At 42.9% G+C, this 12,222-nt stretch overlaps 1 protein-coding gene across 1 annotated transcript in view; it reads right to left on the bottom strand.

The window, feature by feature from the left end:
* chchd6a (coiled-coil-helix-coiled-coil-helix domain containing 6a) overlaps window positions 1–11,918 on the bottom strand; it is a gene marked incomplete at its 5' end in the record, with an annotated part of 107,429 nt that extends 95,511 nt beyond the window's left edge. The window contains 4 exons of the mRNA XM_080734048.1: window positions 4,512–4,650; window positions 8,317–8,467; window positions 9,296–9,482; window positions 11,835–11,918. Of these exons, the coding sequence (XP_080590174.1) occupies window positions 4,512–4,650; window positions 8,317–8,467; window positions 9,296–9,482; window positions 11,835–11,918 (561 nt within the window). The remainder of the gene's footprint in view (window positions 1–4,511; window positions 4,651–8,316; window positions 8,468–9,295; window positions 9,483–11,834) is intronic.
* Window positions 11,919–12,222: the final 304 nt, after the last annotated feature.

The raw sequence follows: 12,222 nt of genomic DNA, 5'->3' as shown, positions 1-12,222 counted from the left end.
TAACACAGGCTTCCTTAAACGCTCTGAGCAAAGAGACAAGAGGGTGGAATCGAGCATATCATATGCTAATGAGACTTATCACCTTTTATTCTGCTTCTGATGGGCAGCAGGGGGAGGGGGGGGCATTAATACATTTCTTTAAAGAAAAAATCCCGTTGAGCCCTTTAGCTCCGCTCGCTCCCTTTCTTTCCGTTCTTCATCTGCCTCCTCCTCCTCCTTCCTCTCTCTCGCCCCCGAAAATTAATCTGCGGAACATTTGCTGTTAACAATGACTGTTCACGGGGCACGGTGCACAGCGGGGCGAGGGCACCGCCTGAAAGAGAAGGATGGAGGGAGGGAGGGAGGTCAGGCGGTTCGCCCAGAAGACAAAAGACGAGGGAGGGAATGAAAGAGGAATTAACCGATGCCTCACATTGCTGTGATAGCAGCCCACCCCCCAGCCCACCCCCACCCCCTCATTAACGTGTGTTCTGGTCCTTCGCCTTGACTCGTGACTCCGTGATTCACCCCGAGACCCGGCATATAGGGGACGGCTCACTTAGCCCACTGGTTCTCAACATGTGGCCCAGGGACCCCTAGGTGTCCTTGCATGGGGAGTTACAGGTCTGTAATGCAGAAAGTACAAATTGCTAAATCTCTGTGTTAGATTATCACAGAGGATTTTACAGGGGGGGTCCTTGAAATAAAAATTAAAACATTTTTGAATTACTAGCTTAGTAGTTCTGTCACATCTTAACTCATTGAATGCCCGTTTCAAGATGGCCGCCAAGTACCAGGATGCCACGTTCCTAAATTTCTAGTGCACGGATCAATTTTTAGTGCACGGATCGTGCACGCCCATGCACCATATATGCACCATATGTGTAGTACTTTTTAACAGCTTTCAAACAAAAAAATCCGCTTGGAAATCCGTTCAGGCATTCATGAGATAGAAGCCTTCAAAGTCAGACAAAACAAACACTGCCACCTTCCTAAATTTCTAGTGCACGGATCAATTTTTAGTGCACGGATCGTGCACGCCCATGCCTAGATCATGCACCATATGTGTAGTACTTTTTAACAGCTTTCAAACAAAAAAATCCGCTTGGAAATCCGTTCAGGCATTCATGAGATACAAGCCTTCAAAGTCAGACAAAGCCATTTTTGACATTTTGAAAGATGTGTTTGTTATGGGGCTAAACATGCAATTTCGCAATTGCGATCATGCCTAATACATTTGAGGCATTTTTAGATTTTTTTTTATAAAAAAATATTTTGATTTTTTTTTTTTTTTCAAAATGGCTTCCAACTCGGGAAACTCGGGCTGTGGCAGCCTGGGAGTACTGTAATAACTCGTGAAACTCGTGCCTTGGCAAATAATGATGATGATAATAACAATAATATTAATAACAACAACATTTTTTCTTCTGCATTTAACCCATATTACTGTTAGGAGCAGCTGGCAAGTGCCATTAATACAGCACTAAAAGTCCAGAGAGCAGTTACTGTACGTAGGTGTTCATTCATTGTCTTGCTCAAGACACTTTGACCAGGGCCGGGGCAAACCAGGGAACTTCTATTTCCCTTGTGGCCTCACTACCTATTCAGCTATGGCTGCCCCAAAGGCCATTCTTCATCCCTTTTCTCATACTCTTCACCCATGCCATGGAAAGGTTTGTTTGCATGCTGTTCAGTATGTCATGCTTTCTTTGGCTTTTCTCAACCTCCTGATTGCGTAAAAATCAACAGAGCCCTACATAATTGCTGGACTATAAGCCGCACCTGAATATAAGCCGCACCAGCTAAATTTAGAACAAAAAACTAATGTTTACATATATAAGCCGCACCTGACTATAAGCCGCAGGTGTCCTTCCTGCTTCCTGCTAGAGCACCCCTGGTGGCCTTTAGTTGTAAAAATCTATATATAAATCCTTGTTAAAGACCATTGTAAAACTAACTAACTGGCCGTTAGCTGTAAAAATCTCTGTATAAGCCTCACCGTTGTATAAGCCACAAGGTTCAAAACATGGGAAAAAAGCCGCGGCTTATAGTCTGGCAATTACACCGGTAATTAGCATTGGATGCATTTCCAGTGACATAAATGGTAAATGGTGCATTTATCCACGGCTTTACATTCACACACATTCATACACCGATGGCAGAGGAACCCATGCAAGGTCAACATGCTCCAACATGCTCAACGGCAGCAATTAGGGATTCAGCGTCTTGCTCAAGGACACTTCGAGGCCAACTCTGGGGGAGCCCAGAATCTAACTGGGAACCTTAACCTTGACCAAAATCATTGTGATTATGACCATAATCGAGCAGCCCTTTTCAAAAACGTCTCGTCCACTCGCTCGCTGACACTGAGAAACCACAGCATTCCCCATTGTTGCGGGAGTGCTGTCCACACGGATCACCATCAAAGTTTTCCTCCTCATCTCATCGTATCTCCGTCTCTCTCCGTGCCGAGTTACCCGTCATCACTTGCGTCTTTTCATCACAGGATATGAGATGAACGCTGGCCCTGAGCCAAGTGTTGCTGGCTTTTTAGCTGTTCCAGCCTGGCTGGGTTTATCTGCGCTGCTGCTGGGCCACGTTGGCAGTCACCCAGCCATCGTCTGGATGCTGCATTAGAAAAACCCACTGGAATGTTGGACAGGTGTACCTTAAAAGACTAGTCCAGGCCAATGATTCGCGACGAGAAGTAAGCGCTGCAGAACGTTGCAAAGACAAGTTGCAAGCAGGCTGAATTACCCTGTTGTAGGTAATTCTCAAACAACTTTCTAGGTTTTACTCACACAAAACTGCCATTGTAATGTAAAATGCTGTCTGCTGAGAGACAAGTAGACTCTGCTGAAATTATTTCAGGACTCAACACACATATGTAGGTAACTCTAAGCCTACAGTATATGTATACAGTAAGTTCCAACGATGGCTTCTACACTGCAAAATCCTGAACGTTAATTACTGGTAACTCAAACTGGAAAGTTATCCATAAACACTTCCAGACATGAGGCAAAGCCAGAAATATATACCCTCTGAAATCTTGCAATAACAAATGTAAAATAATTTCTGATGAGATTATTTTGCATTGCACCGATTCAGGTTAATGTCTCATTAACCAATGGCTGGTACAAAAACATCTGTACAAAGGAACATAAATTCACACATTTGCTGATTATTTTATAATAAGCGCCCCCGAAAAGAATGATAAAATTATGAATATCTGCACGCTCTGTCAGAGGCAGAACCACTGTTCTGGATTAATCTCTATAGGGAAGTGGGTTCAAGTGTGCGTGCGTGCATGCATACGTGCATGCGTATGTGCATATATTCATGAATTTGTGTGTGCCTGGCCTGCACACATCCTAGTGCACGTGCACACACGCATATGGGAGCTGTAATTACAACGCGGCCTCAACATTACAGGTCTGCCGGTGTCTCCATCGGTCATTCTGCTCACACGGTCCCTCCAGTGGTGTTCTATTAGCCGCCCCGCGCGTGTAGGAGACGAGATAAGGAGCTCGCTACAGCGTGTCTCAACACGGGAGGGAGGGAGGGGAGGGTCACATGAGAGAGAGAGAGAGAGAGAGAGGGTGGGTGGGTGTGTGTGTGTGAGGGGGGGGGGTAAAACAGCCCAACCCCCCGCTCCCCTCCTCCTCACCGCCGGCCACTTCCAATCTTAAGCCCCCGGATGGGAAAACTCTCCGGGTGCAATTTAGCGCTTGCACCGTGCTGATAATACAGTCTCCAGAGGAGGGGAGAGAGAGAGAGAGAGAGAGAGCGCGCGCGCGAGAGAGAGAGAGAGAGAGAGAGAGAGAGAGAGAGAGAGAGAGAGAGAGAGAGAGAGAGAGAGAGAGAGCAAAAAGGAGGGAGAGATTGAAAATGAGTGAAAAAAGGCAGGAAGCCCTGAGTGAAGGACGAGCGAAAAGACGAGGCAGGGAAAGAAAAAAAGGGTGAATGACGAGAGAGAAACTCAACAGAAATTACAGACTTGACGTGACCCAGGTGAAGTGTTGGGACGTGTGATTCAAGAAGAAAAAACTGTTCGGACTGAATCATTACCGACACCCCCACCCGACCCCCATCTCTTCACAGATAGGAGAGTCAAATTAATCCAGCACAACTCAACTCAGCTGGTGTGTAGCGCCTACAGCCAACTCTAGGAAAGCGCCACAGCTCCACCTGCTGTGCACTTGGGGTTAATACAACCAAGACAACTTCCACAGCTGAGGAGGAGCACTCTACACTGGATAAAACATTTATTCTATTGCTTAAAGGTGTAACTCTAAATGCTGTTATGCAGTTTTTTTTTCCATGTCTCAACAAGTGCTCCATGGCATATGTTTTTAAACGTTTTAAAAGACATTGTACCTACTGTATGTTATATGTATTTCAACTGAACGAACACTATAAAACATTACGAAAGTGAGAACGTAGTGAAAGCTTTCAGATACACAACAAGAGTGTTACCAACTGTGAAAGTGTCATAATGAACCCATAATAGTCATAAAAGTGTGAATCTTTACCAGTTTTTTGGCACCCTCTTCACATGTGCGTTGTCTCTCCTTGCTCAGCACCTTGCTCATCTCATCCTTCGTCGCCTCTCGTTCCCTCCTCAGCATTTTGGCCAGCTCCTCTTGCAGTATCGCCTGCTGTTGCTCAAACCTTGGGGATGGACAAACACACAACGATCTGTATACTAGAGCTCCTCGCGGGTCCCTCGATTCCGAAAATACGCGACAGGACCCGCATGGGTCCTGATCTGTGTTTTACCATAATCACTCAACAGTTCCGGTTCGGGTCTGTTTATCATTATATATAATACCTGAGTGGATCCGAGAAGACCCGTGCTCAGCGCTGATTGGTAGGAAAAAGCATGAAGTGCTATGATGATTACACTGACCTTGGATCAGATTACTGCAGCACAATATACGGGGGAACAATTTAGGAAGCAGAGAGCATACAGACTCATCAAAATATACCTCCATGGAATCAAAAAGAGCATGTTGCATATCATGAATTCCTTATTCATCAAGGGTGAAATCATTAAAGTTTGTCATTGTCTCTTATCCCATTAAGACCTGGAACGCATTATTACTTTTAACCATTATTTTATGCTATAGCTATTACAAAATAGCAGATTTACAAGCTCACAGCACGGCACTCGGTGCCGCGCTGCGAGCTTGTAGATCTTTGTGCAAGTCTTTCAATATTTTCTCTAAATCCTTCTAAGGTTTTTGAAAAACTCAGTGGTTCTCAAACTTTTTCATGTCAAGGAGCAAGGCCCCCCTAGAATTATATGTATTTGGCCGCCAACCCCCATCTCAAAATATTATGTATCAGGGACCCCCCAGAAGCAAATATTTACAATTGTTACAAATGTCCGCTTTAAAAAAGCTATATTCAAAGATTTGCAAAAAATTACATGATTTTTCAAAAATAGCAGATCTACAAGCTCACAGCATGGCACTCAGCGCATCTAGCCTGTTGGAATGGCATTTTTAGGTATGTCGGGTCTATAAAATAATTGGTATGTTATTATCTCGGATCTCAGTCTGTCTTAGAATGTCGGATCCACGCGGATCTTGAAACCAATTTCACGGGTCCATCTGGGTCCGGGTCCATTCTCAGAACCTGTCTGGTCTCGGAACAAACTGTCATAGTGGTTATGAACAATTACTCCAGTTTTAGTGTCGCTACACTGGCTCCCGGTTGCTTTTAGAATTGATTGTGAAATTATTTTACTTGTTTATAAAGCTCTCAATGGTCTGGCACCTTCGTACCTCTATGACAGCCTGCTTAGATACGTTCCAAACCGCCCCCTCAGGTCTTCTAGTGCAGACCTGCTGATTTTTAAATCCCTGTGCTGTTATTCATGTCCGCACTGTTCTGAAAATGTTTTGTTTTTATTGATGTTTTTAATATTGTTTTATGTTTTTACTTTTCTTTTCTGCTTTACTGTTAATCATGTGTACTTTTTCTGTTAGGCACTTGTGCTTCATTTCTGCTCTGTAAAGAACTTTGAGCTGCATTTCATGTCATGAAAGGTGCTATACAAATACAGTTTATTATTATTATTACATGTCCCTGGATGAGCTCTTAAGCGTTATTCATAATTTGTTGCAAGCCAAACATATTGCATCACGCCATGCATTGTGAGCTTTCAAATCTGCTATTTTAGGTGCGACACAATCATACAAGTACAAGGATTAAGCATTATCCAGGCTGGATAAGGAACCTGGTAACTTGGATAATTCAAATAACCTGGAATATTCATTATCTGACATATCTACGTTGAATTGCCTTGCTATTTACCTGCAAAGACGCAGAAAGAGGTTGTTGTATGTTTGTTTTTTACTTTTGTTTCTGGTTATCAAAACCCTGAACAATGACCAGATTTCCATGTCAAACCTCTTCCATCTTTAAACACCCTTTTGCACAACAGAGAACACACACTTTGTATGTATTGTCAAGCATACAGGCGACATAACAGTAACAGTGTAATCTGAGCATGTTGAAATTGATGACAGTATTCATTTCAATACTGTCATGATGTTTTACCACGTGCTACGTTGCAAACGGAGACAACCGTCTTCCATGAATCTCCTTCTAAAAAGGTCCTTAATACCCACTGGTATTATTGTACATCAGCCATTTTTATCTCAACTACGATATATGAACCTGGTGTCTCTATTTTGGGCATGTCATCATCATACTGTATGTAATGATTTTTTAAACTTGTAGATCTACTAGAGATGTTACCGATCAATCGGCAATGGATCGGATCGGGCCGATCAAAGCGTGATCGGCGATAATCGGTGGTTTAGATCAAAAGGTAAATTCACCGATCCGATCGGATCGGTGCATTCGATCAACCAGCCGTTCAGTATGCCCACTTGAGGCCATTTTGGGGTATTGATTTCCACAGTGCTGAAGGAATAATTAGTTACTGCTATGATAATAAATACATAGTAATGCTGGTAAATAACTATAAGGCAAATATATAAATGAATTCATGAGTGAATTAATTAATTAAAGTTAAAACATTAACATTTAGAAAATATAAATAATATATAAATAATAACTTGATCGGATCGGTGATTGATCGGTATCGGGTGATCAAACTTTTGTGATCGGTGCTCGGTTCCAAAAAACCTGATCGGACCATCCCTAAGATCTACGTTTTGAAGATAAAAAAAATAAAAAGACGACTTATAATGTGGGCAAGTTCTATGAAAATGGCCGTCCAAAATAGGGCTACTGGGCTGAAAGTGGCAAAAAATTGGCAGCATAAATATTGATACTGTCAGACAATGGCGACCAAGCTGATAACTCCAGCAACAGAATCCACTCGTTTCACCTCAACATATGCAGGGGTTGACACTAAGGTCTCAGAGGCACTTGCCTGTCGGGCAAGTACAGGTCATGTTCTACTTGGCCAAAGGTCATGCCCACTTGCCTTTAAAGTAAATTGTCCATTATAAAATGATAGGTAAAATTTGAATTACCGTTCAATTTAAAACGTTTTCTTTTTTACTTTCTGGGGCTGTGCGATAAAAAAAATCATACCTAAATTTGTATGCCAAATACCTGTAGCTATGAATACGACTATTGGTTCACACTTGTTATTTTATATTGTAGCAACAGTGAAAACAGCACATTATAGGTAAACAGTGCTCTTATTTTACATTCCACAGACAAAAGACAAAAAGCACTCTGGCCACGTTCAGGTGTTTTAGACAGGTATCTTGTGTTGTGTTTATAGACGGTTGCATCCCCTCTCAAATGGGCACTTGCCCGGTCGGGCAACCTGAAAGCAAACTCCAGCTGCCCGAAAGTTGTATTTACCTGCCAGGGGCAGGTAGGCAACCCTTAGTGTCAAAGCCTGATAAGTACACCCACCAGGGACGTGCAGAGAATGTTAGAGGGGCAGGGGCTGAAATTTCTAAAAGGGCCTTTTGGTATATTGAAAATAGCATATCTCCAAGCTCACAACGGTCGGCTATTTTCAGTAGCCTACTTGATATACGTATACACTAAACTAAGCATAAAAAAAGGCAATACTGGAGATGTGGCGTATGGCATGGATGTCTACACAGTGAGGGCAATTCTTTCAACATAAGATGCTGCATTCAAGTTCAGGAGAGTTTGGACAAGGCAATTCTCTTGAATGCTGCCCTCAGGTACGGCATGGAAAGAGGGCAGTTGCATTTCTTTCACCTCAATGAAAATGGCATTCATGATCTGGAGAGGGCACTTTTCACAGACTGTTAAAAGGGCAGTCGCTCCCGCCCCCTTTCATGTCTATGTGTGCACGTGCCTGACACTCACCTCTTCTGTTGATCCTCTGCATTGGCGGCAGTCGTGTTGGTGTCGGTGTTGGTACTTGGCGGTGGACTGGGCTGCAACGGAGGCGGTGGGCAGGGGCAGGGAGCGGGACTGGGAGCGGGAGCGGGAACGGGGCTGGGACTTCGTGAGGTGCCTTAAAAACAACCACAAAGACTATTAGCCGGTTTTACTTTTAAACATCACAATTAATCAATTGTAGAGGCTCGGTTTAATTGTGATTCATAATAATAACAATAATGCACTTGTGTTGTGGGGATAATGTAATAAAAACGCTACATAAACGCATTTATAAATGCTCATGTGATTTTATACATCCATGGTTTTGTGGAATAAATGATACACTTAACCTGTTTGGTGCCAATACCGAGTTTCCCGAGTTTGTATTGGTACCCTACCTGTGCCAACCCTGAGTTTCCCGAATTTATTTTATTTTTTTCAAAAAAAAAATGTTTGACCTAAAAAAATGTATTAGGCATGATCACGATCACGAAATTACATGTTTAACCCCCATACCAACCCATTCGTTCAAACATTGCAGCCATGTTTGTTCATCTGGAGAAAACATAATGGCTGCTATATCATGAATGCCTGAACGGATTTCCAAGCGGATGTTTTTGTTTGAAAGTTGTGAACAGTGTGCACACATGTGGTGCATGATCTAGACATGGGAGTGCATGATCCGTGCACTATGAATTACATGGAAGTCTATGGAGACCATGGCATCGCGGACCTTCAAAGAGATTTAATTGATAGCAACAAAAGTGTTAATAATCGTGAATCCATTATTATTTCTCTCACTATAACTGTACCATCAAAATCAAAATCCACCCCTAGACATACCATTAGGTGTGTGTGTGTGTGTGTGTGTGTGTGTGTGTGTGTGTGTGTGTGTGTGTGTGTGTGTGTGTGTGTATATATATTTATAAAACAAAACATAAGAAGGCGTCAGCCATTGTGGTACCCTGGTCTTCCTGGCGGCTGCTTGAGGTTGGTGATGGTGAGGCTCGTGGTGGTGTGGTTGGTGATGGTGTGCGTGGTGGTGGTGTGGTTGGTGGTGGTGTGGTTGGTGGTGGTGTGGTTGGTGATGGTGTGCGTGGTGGCGGAATGTTGGCTACGCCTTTCATCCTCTGAAGAACATCCTCTGACAGCTATAGAAAGACAACAGAGTCACAGAGAGAGAGAGAGAAAGAGAGATGCAGATCGAGTCAGAGAGAGCAAGGGAAACAGAGAATTATACACACCACACAATGTAAAGGGATGTTCATTTAATCAACACAGGGGTGGACTAGGCATCTGGCATACCGGGCCCGGTGGGCCGACTATACAAGTGGGCCTTTAGGATAGTTACAGTATTTTTTGGGCTGGGCGGCCACTAAGTGGAGAGGGACAATCCTTCAGTAGCACCAGCCCACAGAGCACGGAGACATCACATGATTGGCCCAATGGCTTGTCTATCAACTGAATACTGCCCTAGTAGGGCAATCACATATAAAGCAAAGTTGCGCTGTGGAGTCTTCTCAACGTGAACATTAATGCCAGTCTGACTCGACTAATTCAGCAGGTTGGCCTAGAAGTCTAGACAAAGCAGCCTAGTAACCTTGCCCTGGGCCAAAAAGCATACACCTGCCTTATAATGAACAGGACTGCCTTAGTGCCTTTGGCTTTTTACACTGGCAGATAGGTCTGGTTTCCAGGCTTATCTGCCTTAGCTGACGGAAGAAGGAATAGGCTAGATAGATTCTGACTTTCTGAGGGGTATGTGCGTGGGGGAGAGAGCGAGAGAGCGAGAGAGTGAGAGAGAGCAAAACCTCCTCCATTCACTGACTCTTGCATGAGTTGCATCTATGACTCATAGCATTTTAAATTAATGTTTGGTTTGGGTTTAGACTTTAGAGCCTAGATGCTAAGGATCAGCCTCTGCTAAAGATCAGCCTCTGCTAAATGCACCCATCCCATGTGTAGAGCCTACATCTTTGGCAACATTATAATGAGCTTCCCCTTTAACTTTTTAAGATGTTAACTAGGTTTTATATTAGGTTTACTTTGAAGTGGGGTTTATTTTAACTTTTTACAACAAACGTATCTTTACAACTGCCTGGTGTCACACCCAGTTCATACGAGGTGAATGGTGTATGTCACAGCAGAGGTGTTACACTGACATTGGTACCCTATTTAGTTCTGTGACTCAAGAGGTCGCTGTTTTTTAATATTGGCAAATTAATTATTTTATTGGTGTGGGCTGTAGGGGATGTGGCATTAAAAGTTGTAGCGCTCCGTTTGTAGTAACTGGTGAATGCTAACCTGCGATGCTGGTGGTGAATGCTAGCTGGTGGTGAATGCTAACCTGGTGTTCGTTATGGGGATGTTTCCACTTTCACAACTTTGTTGTCACCCTGACTAACCCAATAATACATTTCTGCGACTTGTGGTCAGCTATATTGTCCTAGAGGTAGTTCCATAATACTGTATTTGAAAGTTAAGGCATCAAACGTGTGTTCAGTAAGTTAAATATCACCCTTCACCACTTTTCCGGGTTCAATTTCACACAGACCACATTTCTTCCAGTCGGTGAGCGGCGCACAAATCGACAGGTGTAATTAGCCCACAACAAGATAGATAGATAGATAGATAGCAGTTAAGCCAAGGTTACAAATACAGGAAAGTAAGAAAAAGAAAAAGGCAACCATACAGTGCAACTAAGTTAAAAGTGTCGAGAACAGTTGAATTTGACACAACACAATAAATATAGTAGTACATAAGGTTATAGTGATATAAGCTATAAGCTATAATGGATAACAATTGTATAGCACCTTTCTAAGTATATTACAAACTCAAAGCACTTATAATGGTCCATTCATTCAAACATTAGGAACTACTTATCAATGCAGTGCCAAAAAATATACATACGTGCCTGCACCAAGACAATAATACGTAGCCTAAATATATTATGACGCATCAAATGTGCAACAAATTGGGGATGTCCTGAAATGAAAATGCCTGAGGATCAATCAACTGCATGTTTGCCAAAAAGGCACAACAGCGACACCCATGAGGTTACAGAATCAGATGGGTCACCGATTTCGGTGTGACCCAAGTGTGTCATGAAAGAAAACTGCCCTGTGTCAACATAACCCCTCAGGCACGACAGGCAGCCCCTTGCCTGCCTGCCTCCTACTCTGGCATCCTCATCCCACCATGCTGGGATTCAACGATGGTGCAGTACATAATCACTGAGTGAACACCTATAACAACATACATAAATAATATAGGTACAATAGAACAGCGAGCATCATAAACTAAGCTAGTTATCGCCGAGTTAATCAGCAACAAGCCCATAGCAAACGAGCGCTACAACATTAAAGCCCTCCATCCATCGACGACGCTGAACGTCCCTTTGACTAGAAATAACGGATCTATAAGATATAAATGCGTTGCATTGAGACGCCTTATTGTCTTGTAGATCTGTTCTTTTTAGGCTACGCGACAACCGTAATCTTTACCTTGATTCCACGCAGGATTCGGACTCTGTCCTCATCATCCACGCCGAAGGACACCTTCCTGGTCGTACTCTCTCCAGATCCCATCACTAATTTATAGATTATTATCTGCTGCTACAGTTTGTTTTTGTTATAGAGATATAACGTGGTTCAACCTCAGAATCTCAGCTGATGATCCTCTCCATCGACTGGAAATTTTGACAGATGGGTGCCCCGGTTGCCAGATTAGTTGTTGGCCATCCCCCTATACTGGATATTATTCGAAGTTCAAACACGTACAACATAGTTGTTACAAATGTTATACACTTAGGTTACCGTATTTTTTATACATATTTGATAAAGGTTATTTTTATTTTATTTGTGTTTGTATAACTTGCATATTAACTCCCTT

Source organism: Nannobrachium achirus (assembly GCF_963921795.1).
Source record: "Nannobrachium achirus genome assembly, chromosome: 9".
NCBI lineage: Eukaryota > Metazoa > Chordata > Actinopteri > Myctophiformes > Myctophidae > Nannobrachium > Nannobrachium achirus.
The sequence above is the reverse complement of the archived record's forward strand: the minus strand, read 5'-3'. Positions and strand labels throughout refer to the sequence as shown.